The sequence below is a fragment of the Chionomys nivalis genome, chromosome 7 (assembly GCF_950005125.1).
Source record: "Chionomys nivalis chromosome 7, mChiNiv1.1, whole genome shotgun sequence".
NCBI lineage: Eukaryota > Metazoa > Chordata > Mammalia > Rodentia > Cricetidae > Chionomys > Chionomys nivalis.
The window spans coordinates 74,234,896-74,253,246 of record NC_080092.1 but is presented as its reverse complement, the minus strand read 5'-3'; the positions used below and the strand labels follow the sequence as shown (position 1 = coordinate 74,253,246).

Below are 18,351 nucleotides of genomic sequence, written 5' to 3'. Positions count from 1 at the left end.
TCCGGATCTGCACTTACCCCTCAGCCCCAGTAAACGTCCCTGGTGGAGGATTACGGCTAAAGTGAGAAAGGAGGAAAGGGGACATGGGGAGGTGCACGACAGGAAGGAGAAGCGTTACTGTGAGCTGCCATTCAGCTTCTTCTATGTGGCCCTACCGAATTACGGCAACCTGGCAGAACACCAGATAATGTAATGTGCTTGCCAAGGCCTCTACAAACGTCTCTACTCAAAAACAATCATTTATTATTTCATGAAGTCATTCCAGTAAAACAGAAAAATGATGTGGAGTGCATACTAAAATTCTCTCTTAGTCTACCCAAAAGAAACACCTTTAAATAATTATGCTAAAATACAACTCTCTCTTAAGGCAAGAAGATAATCCAGACATCTTTGAATGTCTTAAGTTTTAAGAAGGGCTCTGAATATGTATACCTGTAACTAACTGCACAAAAACAAGGAGATATTGAGAACATAGATTCTTTAAGGGCTTCAAATCCACCTTCTGGTATTCTTTCTTCTCTTCCACTGAAGAAGGGAATTTAGGGCTGGAGAGATGGCTCAGAGGTTAAGAGCACTGCCTGCTCTTCCAAAGGTCCTGAGTTCAATTCCCAGCAACCACATGGTGGCTGACAACCATCTGTAATGAGGTCTGGTGCCCTCTTCTGGCCTTCAGGCATACACGCAGACAGAATATTGTATACATAATAAATAAATAAATATAAAAAAAAAAAAAAAGAAGGGAATTTAATAATGTATTTGATGGACTTAAGGTGCTTTCTTCCCCCAAACTATTCCTTGCCCGTGCAGTTTGCAACACACAAACACTTAATGGATGATCAGTGTAATGGAATGTCATATGCGGAACATACAAGCTCCAATTTTTTTCTCCAAAATAATAAAGCACATTCCATTCAAACAGACAACTTGTCTTCAGTATAAGGAAAGGCTCAGTGATCTCCTGAGACTTCCACAAGTTAAAAAAAAAGAATCTCAAATACAACAAATGGGATAGCCATAACTATTAGCCAGAGTGAGTTAAACTATAATGAATGGAATGTAGTGTTTCTGAATATTGGTATAATAAAGCTGAAAAGAAATGGACATTTTACTTTAAAGGTGAAATAGGGCTGACTCCTGACCTGAGAAGAAGAGCTCCCAACAGTGAGAACGCTGAAATATGGACACTGGTCCAGATACTTATAAGGTAATATTGTAGTTTGTAAACTGATTTCTGCATTGTCACAGATTTGCCAAAATCTAAATAATTCCTTCAATTATGAATTATGGGCATCACCATTTCTTACAATTCTTTGACTTGTGACAGTTATTTTAAAATATACTTACTTTCTGTCAATGGGATGGAGATAATGACACCGTTTCCTGTCCCCACCCACAAACGATTGCAAGACACCATAAGAGCTGTTATCCTCACAAAAGAGAAGCCCAGTTTTCCAGTACCTTTAGGGGAAGGAGAGAAAGAAGAGTTTATTGAGAAACTAGAGGGTTTCAGATTCCAAATTTCTAAGAGGCTCTGGCTTAAAAACAACAAAGAAAAAGTTTGCTGGAAAGGTGTACATTAAAGCAGACTCTTTTGTGTGCATGTGTATGACAACTAGGGTGGTTCTGAACGAACTGTGTAGCCAAGGCCAACTCTGAACTCGTGATCCTTCTCCCTTTAACTCACAAATGGTGCAATTACAGGTGAGTGCTGGGGTTGTGGGAGGGTACCACTATGCTCAGCGCACAGCAAACTCTTATTTGGCTTTATTATTTGACAAGTCAAGGATAAAGGAAAAAGATGCTGGCATTACTTTATCGACCAGAAAGAAGTACAAAGGAAATAATATATAAAAAAATACAGACCAAAATTTAATTAAGGGAGCAACAGACACAAATCAAACCCAACATAAGACAAAGTAAAGCAACAAGAACCCAAAACTTGGAGTTTGCTAGATTAGGAAATCAAATGTCATTTTATAAACTAAAAATTAATTTGTTTTAAATTTCTTTACATGCATTAAAAAAAATCAACCTTTGCTAAAACATACCTTTTCTCTTGTTTATATACTTAGGCTCTAATTAGCTTAGAAGTATTAGAATATCATATAAAAATTTAAAAAGAATTTTTGCAATTGATTTCATTTTCAGAGATTAGAGAAGTATAATGATTAAATAAATAAAACATTTGAGACAAACATCAGTCATTCAAAGAACTAAGGTCCTGATCATACAAATACTGAAGGAAGCAATCTTAACTCCCATTCAGCCTGTGCTAGGAATCTTTAAAAAAAAGTTTTTTAAAGATTAATTTTATTTTAGGCATGAGTGTTTTGCCTGCCTGTATATATGTACACCACTCACATGCCTGATACTTGCTGAGGCCAGAAGAGGGTGTCCAAACCCCTAGGACCAGAGTTACAGATGTTTGATGAACTGCTATGTGGGTAGTACTGGGAACCTAACCTAGGTCCTCTGCAACAGCAGCAAATGCTCTTAACCACTGATTCATCTCTCCAGCTCTAAGCTAGGAATCTTTAACCAATAGTCAAAGTACAACTTTAAAATAAATTGTGCATCTTTTTTTTGTTGTTGTTGTTGTTTTTGAGACAGGGTTTCTCTGTGTAGAACTGGCTGTCCTGGAACTCACAGAGATCTGCCTGCCTTTGCCTCCCGAGTGCTGGGATAAAGGCGTGTGCCACCACTGCACGGCTTTGTACATGTTTCTAACATGCCTGATTCTATGGACAGAGTATACAGCTAGTCAGCTTCTCTGTGGTCAATGATCCTATAAGGTTAAAAACTACTGAAAGGAATAAACCTTTCCTTAGGAAACGAATTCTTTATGACACACCTAGTCATCACACAACACACATTAAGTGTTAAAAATACAGACAGCTAGGCGGTGGTGGCACATGCCTTTAATCCCAGCACTTGGGAGGCAGAGGTACGCAGATCTCTGTGAGTTCAAGGTCAGCCTGGCTCTAAAACTACAGAGAAACCCCATCTCAAAAAACAAAACAAAAGCCAAAAAACCAAAACCCATCAGAAAACAAGACCAGAGATTTTTCCTGCCTTTCCTGGGGTTTCATCTCTGGGGTAGAAACAATAAAAGTCACATAATATGCGTGCAATCACACTAATGCTAAACCTATGAAGATGATAGGTTGGGTGTGGTGACACACTTTTCATCCCAGCTCTTGAGAGGCAGAGGCAGGGAGATCTCTGTGACTTTCAGGCTAACCTGGGCTATACAGTGAGGTCCTATCTCCATCTTCTTGTTTTTTTAAAAAAACAGAACCTAAATAAAGATTCCTCTTCAATATGACATGAGAATCTGAGAGTACGTAAACAAAACCACAAAATACCTGCTAGGCCAAGGATACATAGAACATGTGCAGGCCCTGAAATGGGGAGGAACCTGTCAATGTGGGCAGAAGGATGTAGGCACTGAGATTAGTCTAGACCACGTAAAGTCTCCTGGTAAGATCTAAGTGTCAACTGGCCTAGAGGCTAGAGCCAAAGTACATAAAGATGAAATTTTACATTGTTTACTATGTAGAAAATAGATTAGTATAGGAACAGGGAGACAAGTTAGGAAACAAACGTTATCAAAGGGGAAAAGGACAGTAACCTGGCCTAAGAGGATAGTGATCAAGATAAAGTAATTGACATAAGGCAGTTTCAAACTTGACAGAGTTCTACGTCATCAAAAATGGAAGGAACAGCCGGGCGGTGGTGGTGTACACCTTTAATTCCAGCACTTGGGAGGCAGAGGCAGGTGGATCTCTGTGAGTTCGAGACCAGTCTGGTCTACAGAGCTAGTTCCAGGACAGGCTCCAAAGCTACAGAGAAACCCTGTCTCGAAAAACCAAAAAAAAAAAAAAAAAAAAAAAAAGAGGAAGGAATAAGGGGAAGAAAAAACAAAAAATTTCTAGTGGAGAACACTGGAGCATCTGTCTGATACTTCCAGTGATGAACTTATTCAGTGATTTTCTCAGAGCATTAGAAGAAGACGGAGGTGTAAGTCAGTAGTAGCCCATCTGCTCAGTGTATACCACAATACTGCATAAAACAAAAACAGAGCATTCTCACTGATTTTCAAAAAGAAAACACTATGGAAGCTTACCTAACATTTTGCTTACATAAGGCTCAATGTCCACATCCTGGAGATGTTGGTATGTGTGTGCATGATAGAGACGGAGTGTGGAATCCAAACGAATGGAGACCCACACACCATCACCCACCCATGCAAGCTGCCGTACTTGGCTCTCCTTCCTGGGGTGTGCATCAAATGATTTCTAGAAGAGATGTTTAATAATGAAATTACTTTTGTTGTTGTTTTTTAAGACAAGGCTTCTCTGTGTAGCCCTGGCTGTCATGGAACTCACTTTGTAGACCAGGCTGGCCTCAAATTCAGAATTCCATCTGCCTCTGCCTCCTAAGTGCTGGGACTAACAGCATGCACCATCATTGCCCAGCAAATGAAATTACTTTTGTCACACAGGAAGTCACTTAAAAAGTTCATCCACCCAACAATCTGAAGACTGTTTATTAAAGGGCCTAAATTTGCTTATCTTCTATGACCGTTCTTCCCATTAGTTCTTCTACCATAGAATGCAACACACACACATTTTTCAAATAAGAACAAAAGACCAAACAGTAGTTGTACATGGTGGCTGACACCTGCAATCCTAGCACTTGGAAGTATGAGACAGGAAAGCTGCTGTGAGATCAAGGTCAGAGTGAGATTCTGTTTCAATACTGAGACAATAACAACAGAACCAAGTGTTGGGTTTCAGCACTATATAGGATGTTTCCTTATATAAACAATGCTGGCCACGTGCCAGTGTTTAGAAATGATGATTTCAGGATTTGGTGCTGCAGTGAGAAGTAAGATCCTATTGGTAACTAAACGAAAAGGAACCCACACCTGTTGTATGAAGAACAGCAGTGAAAAATAAATATCAAATGGTTACTTGTGAAATATATTTGGCAGAGGGGGTAGCTATTGAGACAAGGTGTTGTTATATGTAGCCTAGGTTAGTCTCTGATTTGTTGTCATCCTTTTACCTTAGCCTCCCAAGTGCTAGGATTAACAGGGGTGTGCTATCACGTCTAGCTTTAACTGTGAGATTTCTAAGGAAGAAAATGAGACACGGGGCAGGGAGAAATAGAAATTTCTCCTTAAAACTTTCCTACTGTAATTTTTTAAATAATCAGAATGGATACATTATGACCAAAATTTAGATTATTTTTTAACAAAAATTTTCACTATAATGCTATTTTTCTGGGTTTGTGATATGAATGCAAATGAATCTGAATGTACATGGAGTAGGCAAAGGGACTAACTTAGGAATTCTCTCAATCAATCCTTATATAAGCAGACCTATTAAGAACTACATATTCGAGCTGGAGAGATGGCTCAGTGGTTAATAGCACTGACTGGTCTTCCAGAGGTACTGAGTTCAATTCCCAGCAACCACATGGTGGCTCACACCATCTGTAATGAGATCTGGCGCCCTCTTTTAGCGTGTGGGCATATATGCAGGCAGAATGTTGTATACATAATAAATAAATAAATCTTAAAAAAAACCAAACTACATATTCAGGCTGGCATGATATTGCACATCTTTAATTCCAGCACTCAGGAGGAAGAGGAAAGCAGATCTCTGAGTTCGAGGCCAGTCTGGTCTACATAGTAAGTTCCAGGACAGCTAGTGATATGTAGAAAAATACTCAAAAAACCAAAACAAAACCACATCAACAAAAAACATATATTCAAATAAAGTACATACACATATATAAATACATATACAGACACATATAAAACCTTTACGTTTGAATCCTGTACTTAAAAACAAAATAAAACCAACAAGAAAAAACAAAACAAAACAACAACAACAAAAAAACAAACCAAACAAGCCCCACCATTTCCTATCCTCATAGTCCATGAGGTAAAGTAACAGAAAACTAAGACATCCAAAACTGTATCTGAAGAGCCCCTTAAACAGAGATCTGGAAAGCAGTCTCTAAAGAAGCTGGAAATGATTATTTAATCCTGCAGTCTCTGGGAATACCAATTCAGTGTATATACAGAAAGTAGATTAACTTGCCTCTATCTTCATAGCCTTTGGCTGAACCACATAGATTTTGTTCCTATAGCCACACCAGACTTTGTCATGTACCACAGTCATGCATCGTATGGAATGGTGAGGACGTCCAAGGTCTAAAAGGTGATAGTTTGACAAGTCCCACTGTCCATCTTTAAAACAAGAATAGATGATAGTTAGTCACAGCACTCATTATTGATGCGGCGCTCTAGGACCATGTATTAAGTGTGCCTTTACCTGTACAAGTTACAAACTGGAAGAGAGCCCAAGAAATGTCTGCTCCAACTTGTTACCTGCTAACTGAATTCCCTTTCAAGCATGTTTTCAAAAGAGGTAATGTAGTTTGGTGTGGCGGTACACACCTTTAATCCTAGCACTGGGGAGGCAGAGGCAAGCAGATTTTTTTGTGGTTCAAGGTTAGTGTGGTTTATATATTGGTTCAGGCTAACCAAGGTACTTAGTAAGACCTAGCTTAGAGAGACAGAGAGAGAGTGAGACACAGAGATAGAGAGACAGAGACAAAGAGAGGAGAAAAAAAAAAAAAAAAAAGCCAGGGCTGGGCAGTGGTAGTAACTGCCTTTAATCCCAGGCGGATCTCTGTGAGTCTGAGAGTCTGAGGTCAGTCTGGTCTACAGAGTGAATTCTAGGACAGCCAAGACTGTTTCACAGAGAAACCCGGTCTCGAAAAACAACAAACAAGGTAGAATGGTACTGGGACAACCCAGTTGTAGGTTATCTGAAAATAACAGTCTTTTTAGAATTAGAATGGATTTAGGGATTGGGGCATAACTTAGAAGTACAGTACAAAATTTTTCTTAAATCAAGTAAATGAAAATTATTTTTTAAAATAGGACAAGGCTGTGTGTGATGGCCTTTTAATCCCAGCTTCCAGGAGGCAAAAAACAGGTGGATTTAAGGCTAGCCTGATCTATATAGCAAATTCTAGGCTAGCCAGGGCTACATAGTGAGACTCAATCTTTAAAAATCAAACAACAACAAAAAAAAAGAGATAAAAGAAAATTATCCTTGGGCTGGAGAGATGGCTCAGCGGTTAAGAGCACTGACTGTTATTCCAGAGGACCTGAGTTCAATTCCCAGCACCCACATAGTGGCTCACAACCATCTGTAATGAGATCTGGTGCCCTCGTCTGGCCTACAGGCATACATGGAGGTAGACTGTTGTATACATAATAAATAAATAAAATCTTTAAAAAAAAAAAAAGAAAGAAAATTATCCTTGTCAAATGTTTTCTAATTAAGCATATGAAAAAAAAATTTGCTGTATTACACTATATAAGGGCACCAAGAGAGTGGGAAGATGGCTCAGTAGACAAAGTGCTTGTTGATAAGTGTGAGAAACTAAGCTTAGATCCCCAGAATCTATGTAAAACAGGAACTGGAAACAGGAGAATTTCTAGAAACTTGGAGGCCAGCTAGCCTGGCACACACATCAGTAAATAACAAAAGACCCTATCTAAAACAAGGTAAGGAGATGACAACCAACACAAGGTTGGTCTGTCAAACACACACCACATGCATGCCCATATTCACATATATGAACATTTATGTACACATACCATAAACATGCATACAAAGATAATGTGTGTTTTTATGTATATATGTGTGTGTTTGTGTGTGTGTATAAACAGAAAATGTTAACTCTTTGTTCACTGTGATAAACACACTTGTCCATTAGGAATACCTAGTGCATACCTCCACAGAGGCATTTATATATTTACTAATGTATATCACCAATATCCCACAACTTCATTCTTTTTTTAAAAAAAATATTTATTTATTTATTTATTTATTTATTTATTTATTTATTATGTATACAATATTCTGTCTGTGTCTATGCCTGCAGGCCAGAAGAGGGCACCAGACCCCATTACAGATGGTTGTGAGCCACCATGTGGTCGCTGGGAATTGAACTCAGGACCTTTGGTAGAGCAGGCGATGCTCTTAACCTCTGAGCCATCTCTCCAGCCCCTTCATTCTCTTTTTAGGAATCATTTCTTTCAAAAATGGTAAGCCAATCTACTTAAAATGCTCTGCAAAGCAACATGTTGGTGCACAATGTTATAAAAACTCACCAACTCCTCTGTGGAAGATTGCAAGGGTGCCATCAGCTAAGGCCACCAGCACAATTCCTTTCACGTGTCTGCAAACAGGAAAGCGAATTTCAGAACCTCCACTCAGGAGCACAGAATGGACCATGTGTTATTGAGCTGGTGCATAGTCTCTTAAAGGGCCAGTTTGTGAGCATCTTGTTATGGAAACATGTCACAGAAACTAATGCACAGCATGTGGGTGCTTTGCTTTCTAGCTCAAGGCTCCTCCTCTCATTTTACCTTAACATAACTCTACAGACCAGATACACATCTTGACTGAAACTAACAGAGTCTGTCCTGTAGATTTAGGAATAAACTGTTGGAATTTTGCCAGTCAACATATGAAAAAGGATTAGTAAGCCAATGGCCTAATCAATGTATTTCCAAGCTATGAGGAATAGTCTGAAACAAATGCAGAACCACTAAAGTGAAGATTTAATCTGGGAAGTTTTCTACTTAAATGTTTTCTAGTCTTCTTTCCATTATTGAATGCCATCCTCAGTTTCTCCAGTTACACTAAAATGGTTGTGGTGGTTTGAATGAGCTGTCTCCCATAGTCATGGGTATTTGAATACTTGGGACCCAGTTAATGGTGTTGTTTGGGTAAGTGTGGTCTTGTTGGAGGAAGTGTATCACTGGAGGCCAGCTTTCGGAGTTTAAACGACTTGCATCATTGTTAGTTTGCGCTCTCTACTTTCTACTTGCAGTCCAAGGTGTGAGCCCTCAGCATCCTGTTCTAGCCTGCTTGCTGCCATGCTTCCCTGTCATGATGAACTCATTTCTCTGGAACCATAAGCTCAAATGAACCCTTCCTTCTGTAAGTTGCCTTCGTCATGGTATTTTATCACAGTAATAGGAAAGTAACTAAGATAATGGTTAAACCAACAAGCAAATAAATCAAGTTTGTATACTGATTTATCATGAGAAACATGTTAACTTTAAAGTCTTAAAATCTATTTTACACCAAAATCAAATCTTTTAAAAGGAATAATTTTAAAAATAAGACTTACACAATACTGAGGATTGAGTCTTTAAGCTTAATTGAATGGAGACATTTCCTCCACTGGGCTACAGATGAATGGACATACAAACTGCAGAAATAAAGTCAGGATTGTTAAGGCACAGGATATCACCAATGCTTCTATCTAACAATGACTACAGGTACCCCCCAAAGGAAAAAAATCATTCAATTTTCAGGAAAAGCATTTGATACTTTTGTATGAAAAGAGAAAGAACAAGGGGTAGGAAGAGGGAAGGGGGAGGAGAGGGAAAAATAGAGACAGAGAGGAGGGAGGAAGGGAGGAAAGAGAACAAGTAAGTACCTAAGACAGAAGAACAGGCTATTTACACAAACAGAAACACGAAAACCAAAAAAGCTAGAATTACTATTGATACTAGAGGTAACTTTGGCTTCCCCCATGCCTTAGCATTTCTGCATAAAACCCTTTATTTACATAAATAATCCAACATCTCCATTACACTGAACTTCTGAATGACAGAGTGATTCACATCAGACAGTAGCTGACTCTACACAGCCTGCAGGCTAAGCCAGAGTCCTAGGGAAAACATACATAAGTGACCCTGCTTAACCTTTGGAAATACTCTATTCTGTAAGAGGCCCCACAGTATTAATAAGTGAATATCTGTGCACACGCCTTTAATCCTAGCACTTAGGAGGCAGAGGCAGGCAGATCTGAGTTCAAGGCCAGCCTCGTCTTATGGAGAGTGTTCCAGGACAGCCAGGTTACATAGAAAAACCTGTGTAAAAGAGGCCCCCCTCCTCCAAAAAAAAGTGAATAAACCATGTAACATAGATCATCATTCTCTGAGCTTTCAAATCCTAATTTATTCATTTTTAAAAAAGATTTTTAGAAGCCGGGCGGTGGTGGCGCACGCCTTTAATCCCAGCACTCGGGAGGCAGAGGCAGGCGGATCTCTGTGAGTTCGAGGCCAGCCTGGTCTACAAGAGCTAGTTCCGGGACAGGAACCAAAAGCTACGGAGAAACCCTGTCTCGAAAAAATCCAAAAAAAAAAAAAAGATTTTTAGAATTTTATGTATTTGCCTGCAAGTATGTTTGTGCGCCATGTGTGTACTTGATAACTGTGGCAGTCTGGAACCAGCGTTATAGACAGTTGCTGAGCTGTCATGAGAGTGCTAGGAACTGAACTTGATCTTCTGCAAGAGCAGCAAGCACTCTTAACCAATGAGCCATCTCTGAAGCCCCATTTGTTTTTAATTAATTCTCTCTCCCTTTTTGTTGGTGAGCCAGGATTTTCTCTGTGTAGTCCTGGCTGTCCAGGAACTTGCTTTGTACACTGGGCTGGCCTGGAACTCAGAGATCCTCCTGCCTCTGTCTCCTGAGTGCTAGGATTAAAGGTGTGCACCATCACTGCCCAGCACAATTTATTCTTAATTCTATACCAGATTTAATTTTTTTTTTTTTTTTAGCTAGGATCTTGTTTTAGTCCAGGCTATCTTATGAACATGCACCACCAGTTTAACTCAGATTTAAAAATCTTATTTACCTTTTCTTTTAAGAATATTACATAAATAGAACATTCTGTGACAAAAAAAAATAATTTACCATTTAGAACTAATGGAAGACTATTTTATGAAAGTTGCAATAAAACTTCAAATTTTCAAACCAAAAAAAAAAAAAGAAAAGCCGGGCGGTGGTGGCGCACGCCTTTAATCCCAGCAGATCTCTGTGAGTTCGAGACCAGCCTGGTCTACAAGAGCTAGTTCCAGGACAGGCTCCAAAACCACAGAGAAACCCTGTCTCGAAAAACCAAAACAAACAAACAAACAAAAAAAAACTTCAAATTTTCTGTGTATAAAGTTTTTGTATTAATCTACACTTTATGTTTACTACATTTCATTTACCTTTTGTTTAGGGTTTTTGCTTTTGTGAAGAGGGTCTCACTTTGCTGCACAGCCAAGGTTAACGTGAAGGTTCCGTGGCCCAAGATGACCTTTAATTTGCAATCCTCCTCCCCAATCTCCCAAGTGCTGAAATTACAGGCCTGTACTATCATGTCTGCCTCATTTCTTTCTTTTTTTTTTGGGGGGGGGGGTTCGAGACAGGGTTTCTCTGTAGCTTTGGTGCCTGTCCCGGAACTAGCTCTTGTAGACCAGGCTGGCCTCGAACTCCCAGAGATCCGCCTGCCTCTGCCTCCCAAGTGCTGGGATTAAAGGCATGCACCACCACCGCCCGGCCTGCCTCATTTCTTTATTTCAAATGCAGACGCAGATGACTAAGGATATTGTAAAATTAGGATGCTAGTACTTACCAGCCATTTTGAGCTCCAAGCCACATGGTTGGTAAAAGACTACTCATTTTCTGAGCTTCTTCTCTCACCAGGTCTTGCTCATTTGGCAATACTGATATCTGATCTTTGTACACATCTGAGTCATTACTGGGAATGAAGCACAAAGGAAAAAACCTACCCTGAGTATACATATTAGCTTTAGTTTTCAGGATTGAACAGTTCTACACTTAAGCTTACCACAATGAACAAACACCAAGATTACAGAAAAGCCAATGTTAAATGCTTACACATTAAGTAGTTCACAACTGGACCAGAAACACTAACAAGTTTTAGTGGAAGTTCATAGTGGAGAAAGGGGAATGAGATTTAATAATGTTACTCATCAGCTAATAGCCAAGACTTCAGTTACAGCTCTCAAAAAGAAGAAAAGCCAAAAACCAACCAAATAAAAACACAATAGAAAAATTTATGGCTTTGTTATTATTTTGAAGTTTATAATAGCTTCTTCTGGGGTGAGATACAGCAAAATATGTTTATATTCCACTATAAATCCCTTCTTTTGGGTTGTCAGGGCATAAGTAAGTAGACAATAGAATTGAACTATCAGATTCAAATCGACTTCATCTGAAATTAATTGTAAATGCTAATAATAAACACTCGGGAGGCAGAGGCAGGTAATCTCTGAGTTCGAGGCAAGTCTGGTCTACAGAGTTCCAGTACAGCTAGGACAACACAAAGAAACCCTGTCTCAAAAATCAAATCAAAACAAACAACAACAACAACAAACAACCAAGACAAAAACAAACAAACATAAATAGAAAAGGATGGAAAAAATCTCCAAAGAAAATAAATAGGAGAGAATAAAACTCTCCAAAGTTACTGATTTGGGATGCATACCTTGATTGAAACACCGGGGAGAGGTCTTCTGGGATCTGAACTCCCAAAGGATCTGTAAACACATGCTCTGTGTACACACCAGGTTGAGAGATGTCCACAGCATCTTCAGTAGACCCTGCATTGCCCTCTGTGGCTTCAGTTGCTTCTTCTGCTGTAGGAACATTTTCATCAACCTCACTATTTTCGGCTTCCATTTCTATAAAAACATAAACACTCTATGCTGAATGTGTTTTTCGACTCCAATACTTTCACCACATAAACCTGTCTGGAACTCCACTCCACTGACCCCTCCTTGGCACTGCAGTGACATGAAGAACTAGTTCTCACATACAGTCACTACAGCATCTTCTTTTTGGCTCTTTCACCCTGGCTACTTTAAGATTGACAAGTCTATAATGTGGCACTTTCAGGATAGGATCAGACTCTCCACACATGTACCTGGTGGCTTTTCTATCACTGGAGAAGCACCGTTGGTACTGGGGGAAGTGGCAGTTCCTGTCACTCCTTCTGTGGAGCACCCAACCACTGTGATGCCTCCCAGTAAGCTGTCCATCTCGGCAGAGCTGTTGCTTGTCATGCTTCCACACAAAGATGCTTTGTCTACCTGCCCAGATTCAGAAAGTTCTTCTCCTGCAGGGTAGTCTGTTTCCCGAGCTCCTAAAAAAAGCAACTTTCTCTGAATACCCAGTAAACTAAGAAGTAGCTTTATCTATCCTATTAAAGTAACTCAAGATATGAAATGCGAGGACACAGGAGAAACATATGGCTACTAGAGTATACCAAGAAGGCAGTGTTAAATTTATTTAATCTTGATAAAATGAAAAAGTAGATTTAGAGGTAAAATAACATTTCAATTAGTTCATATTCCAATGACAAAAATGTTAAGAGATAATACCTTTTTTTTTTTTTAAATTTTGCTTTGTGTGAGATAGGGCAGGCAACATGGTTAGAAGGTAAAAAGCATCCACTGCACAAACCTGATGACCTAAGTTTGGACCCTGTAACCCACCCGTGAGAAAGTAAAACCTACTCCCAAAAGTTGTCCTCTGGTTTCTATATGTGCACTGTGGTATGGGTGTACTCCTACACACAATAATAAATTAATAATATTCATAATATGGGTTTATTAACATTAGATAACAATTAAAAGGTGTGTGATTTTTGGAGACAAGGCCTCACTTGATTTACACTGGCCTTGAACTCTATGTAGTCAAGCTGACCTTAGAGATCTTCCTGTCTCCACCTCCCAAAAGCTGGGATTACAGGTATACACTACCACACCTGGCTAAACCATAATAATACAAAACAGAAAAGATGACAGTGCAATGCTCAGTTGGCAAAGCACCTGCTTCACAAGCTGCTGCCCCAAATCTGATCCTGGTGGAAGAAAAGAATCAATGCTATAAAATCTTCTGACCTCTGTACATGTGCCATGACTTATACAGTCTCTCTACACACCACACACATACACAATAAAAATAAAATTTTTAAAGACTGAAAAGAGTCTCGTATTTCAGGAATTAGTAACAATTTATACAGTATGTAAAAAAGAAAACTAAACAGTGGTCAAACAGTCAATATACAAGGTAATCAGTTAACAAATGGGACCAAAAATTAATGTAAATCATGCATCATATTCAACTTAATATCGTGGTTTCACTTCCCACAAACACAAAAACAGATTGATCCAAATTAACTATTAACTATATCTATTAATTTATACTTTCATCTGAAAATTTTTTCTTTAAGGGGGAAGGGTTAGAGACAGAATTTTGCTGTATAGGGTCAGGCTGGCCTTCAATCAGTTTGCCTCTGCTTCACAAGGATTGGAATTATAGGAATGTGCCACAACACCTGGCCTTCCACCTGAAACGAATATTTAAGTAGAAAACATATCACTAGCTCCTATAGTTCTAGTTTTCTACTGACACTTCCAAATTCAGAGTAGTTCTCATATTTGGGCAAAGGTTAAAATTGTAGTAAGCAATATCTTATCAATTGTGGGGGGGAGGGGCGGGCATCAAGACAGGGTTTCCCTAGCTGTGTCCTGGAATTAGCTCTGTAGACTAGGCTGGCCTCAAACTCACAGAGATCTGCCTATCTTGAAAACAAAACAAACAAAAAACATCTTAAGATTATCATGATTAGGCCGGGCGGTGGTGGCGCACGCCTTTAATCCCAGCACTTGGGAGGCAGAGGCAGGCGGATCTCTGTGAGTTCGAGACCAGCCTGGTCTACAAGAGCTAGTTCCAGGACAGGCTCCAAAACCACAGAGAAACCCTGTCTCAAAAAACCAAAAAAAAAAAAAAAAAGATTATCATGATTACTACTTGAAAGATGTATACTTCTATATACTGTCATAAAAAATATAGTGGCTTAAAATACTAGTAAGACATTAAAAAATAAGCATTTACAATGGAAAACCATTTTCATTTCTATCACATCAAAAGATATTATGTTTTTTATTTATCTTTTTTTTCCCTCCGAGAATATAGCCCTTCTCTATATAGCCCTTGTTGTCCTAGAAGACCTGTAAACCAGCTTGGCCTCAGAGATTCATCTGCCTCTGCTTTTGAGAACTGGATTAAAGGTTTAAAGACATGTGCTACCACCACTTGGCTTTAAAGTTTATTTCAAAGTTGTTTTTTAAGAAGGAGATCAAAGATATCCTCATCCAGTATGATTGTACCCTGCTTGTAGTTGATCCTCATCACTGTGAATCCAAAAAGTTGGGAGGTCCTGATGCCCGTGCTTGATACCAGAAATTTTACCGAAAAGCCCAACTGAAGAATCAGGGTTTACCCTTGTAATAAACATCCTAGAGTTCTAATGTTTAAAAAAAAAGTAAAAAATTAATAAAGTAGTTTATTTTTTTTTAAATAATATAAAAGTTGTCAGTTAAGCCTTTTGTTTCTCTTTTGGAGACAGAATCTCACTATGTAGTTTAGGCTGACTCTGTCTCAATGTCATTTTTTTTTTTAAAGATTTTATTTATTTATTATGTATACAACATTCTGCCTCCATGTATGCCCGCATGCCAGAAGAGGGCGCCATATCTCATTACAGATGGCTGTGAGCCATCATGTGGTTGCTGGGAATTGAATCTGGATCTTTTGGAAGAGCAGCCAGTGCTCTTAACCACTGAGCCATCTCTCCAGCCCCTCAATGTCATTTCTCTTACGGCTGACTAATATTTCTGAACTACTGTTTTAATTTTACATATCAATCCCAGAATTTGAGTGGCCTTCCCATGCTAATTAATCTAGAGAGTCCATCAGCCTCTATCAACAGGTTATCTTCTCATATTAATCTAGGGAGTCCATCAGCCTCTATCAACAGGTTATCTTCTCATATTAATCTAGGGAGTCCATCAGCCTCTATCAACAGGTTATCTTCTCATATTAATCTAGGGAGTCCATCAGCCTCTATCAACAGGTTATCTTCTCATATTGCCATTTTTTTTATATTCTTCACACTATCTTTCAATAGCTGAAGAACATATCGTTATTCAATGACTTCCGGTTTACTTTAAATCTCTTACTAGGACATAAAATCTGTAACAGCAAGCACATTAGCATAGTTCAATCGGCCATACCCATTTCTCCCTGGGAGGAGGCAGACACTTGCTTTACCTGGGACACTCGCAATGCACAGAACATGAGAGTTACAAGCAGTGAAACTGTCGAGGATGTTGCCAGGCTGAACAGCATCGATGATAATAACCTTTGTAGCTGAATGGGTGCTGGTACAGATCCACACTTGACTGGACAATTCTTCTTGATTTTTTAATTCTTTCTGCTGTTCCTGAGTAGGCAGAGGAAAATGTTTAAAATTATATGAATGTGAAAATATCCCTAAGACTGTGTTCTTAAACTAAAATGCATTATTATTTCAAAATATATTCAGATTGTTTAGAAACTACAATCAGTATTACTACACTAAAACTTAGTTGTTAAGCAGATTTAAAAAAAGTCGGTATTTTCTTTGTGGTAGTAGTCATACACATTTGGCAATATTTGAATATATGTAAATAACACTTCAGTAAAATGAATGTAAAGGAACATACGGGGAAAACAGCAAGTTCACAGTAATCTCCACTACAGGATGCCTCAATAAGTTTTTTATTTAAGAGCTGAACTCCTACACTCATAAACCAGGAGGTCAAATATTAGTGCGCACTTACCTTGAGTTCTTGATCCAACTTATCTAAACTACTTTGAGATGCACTTCGCTGTTTACTGCCTTCAGTGTCCAGCCCAGCAACATCCTTGTAAAATACACTTGCTCCAACAACAGAGCCACCGTCTCTAGTCTTGCCACCAGATAAGTTGACTCCTACAGCACACCACAGCTTTTCAGAGGTAGGGGTGGGAAAGAAAGGTATTATGTCACTTTTTATCTCTATACATAATAAGAAATTTTTCACCTTTTCTTAAAATGGGTGCTTTAATATACTCTAATGTTGTACATCGGGTGCGGTAGTGCACTTAGGAAAATGAGGAAGAGATAATGGGTTCAAGGCTAAAATAGGGAAGAAAAAAAAAGGAGTTCAAGGCCATTCCGGATTATAATACAGAGACTGTGTCTCAAAATTTTAAAAATTACCAAATTTTAAAATGAGCAATCATTTTACTAACAAAAGCACCGTTTAGTTTTTTTTTTCCTTCCTTTCTTTTGGGGGGGGTCCACCTAGAGTTTAAGAAGTCTGTCCTTCAGTGTCACAATTAGCTTACCTTCATGGATGCATCTTTTTCATCCAGTGGTCTAAGATAAACAGGCACGGGTAGATTTTTCATCTTATTTTCCCCTTGACCATTGGCCACCTAATGGGGGAGGGAGGAGATACATATTTGCTCCTGAAATCAAGTTCAGCTTGATTCTGTCACTCTGACTAGAAAAAATAAGCAAAGTCTCAAGTAGCAATTACAGATAATAAGTAGACCAGTTCAACATGAGGCAGAAATTCACAATCACACATTTGCACACCTAAGTATGTATTTGTATGCAAAAAACGTTTAGTCATTTAGGAGTGTATAGATCTGGAGTATTTTATTTCTATTATAGGGCTCTAGAAAATAGCCAAAAAACCCCTATTCTCTGTATTTCTCTAAATGTGCCAAATCCAATAAAATGAGCAATTTATGATATTTTCAGTTCACATTTTCCAAGCATATGTCACTCAACCTGCATTTTCTGCTAGACGCTCTTATCACATTCCCAGGTTACCTGTTTGTACTTCTGAGGCAGACTCCAGCCAAAAGCTTGCACGCGACCATCTTCCTTCTGAACATGTGCCTTCACCTGCCGATACTGCTCTCTCTTTTGCTCTCTGCGGGAAGCTAAACTAGCCTCAGTTCTAAAAGAAGACATTTGTAGTTTTAATTAAGTGCATGAAACAAGACCTATAATCCCAGCATTTGAGTCGGCCACCCTGAGGTACATGACCCACACGCACATACTCTAACACCAGGATTATACCAAAGCTGATCTTTCCAGGTTTGTGAAATCAGCCTTCTGTAGGTAGTAAGCATGTTGTATTAAATTATTAGTTACCAAAGTTATGAAATTTCATATGCTATATATGAAAGGGAAAAGTTCTGAAGTAATCTAGGATCTTCCTTTTCTTATTTGACAAATACCAAGAATTTTCTAATGCCAGATATTGTGCTATAGTATGCTTAGGTGGGTGATTAAGTCAAACTTTTAGATTCTACTCTTTCATTTTTTTAAATTTATTTATTTTAATTTTATATATTTTGAGTATTTTGTCTACAAGAATGTCTGTGTACCATATGAATGCCTGGTTTTCTCAGAGGCCAGTACACAAGAGCCTTGGATTCCCTGGGATTAGAGTTTCACATCATTGGAAGCCACTATGTGGGTGCTGGGAACTAAATCCAGGTCCTTTGGAAGAACATCTGAGCCATCTCTTTAGCTCCTAGTCACTTATTTTAGAAGACAAA

General features: G+C 38.7%; 1 protein-coding gene across 6 annotated transcripts in view; it reads right to left on the bottom strand.

Moving 5' to 3' along the window:
• The window catches only part of Spag9 (sperm associated antigen 9), a 134,110-nt gene that overhangs the window by 11,974 nt on the left and 103,785 nt on the right, over positions 1-18,351 (bottom strand). For 3 of the 6 annotated variants that reach the window (XM_057773457.1, XM_057773461.1, XM_057773459.1), the window contains 13 exons: positions 17,615-17,744; positions 17,122-17,211; positions 16,572-16,739; positions 16,021-16,192; positions 12,827-13,045; positions 12,389-12,584; positions 11,513-11,638; positions 9,232-9,312; positions 8,204-8,271; positions 6,114-6,262; positions 4,127-4,298; positions 1,345-1,458; positions 18-56 (listed from right to left, as the gene is read on the bottom strand). In XM_057773457.1, coding sequence (XP_057629440.1) covers positions 18-56; positions 1,345-1,458; positions 4,127-4,298; positions 6,114-6,262; positions 8,204-8,271; positions 9,232-9,312; positions 11,513-11,638; positions 12,389-12,584; positions 12,827-13,045; positions 16,021-16,192; positions 16,572-16,739; positions 17,122-17,211; positions 17,615-17,744 — 1,724 coding nt within the window. The remainder of the gene's footprint in view (positions 1-17; positions 57-1,344; positions 1,459-4,126; positions 4,299-6,113; positions 6,263-8,203; positions 8,272-9,231; positions 9,313-11,512; positions 11,639-12,388; positions 12,585-12,826; positions 13,046-16,020; positions 16,193-16,571; positions 16,740-17,121; positions 17,212-17,614; positions 17,745-18,351) is intronic. The other 3 variants (XM_057773462.1, XM_057773458.1, XM_057773460.1) reach the window with 1 other exon arrangement.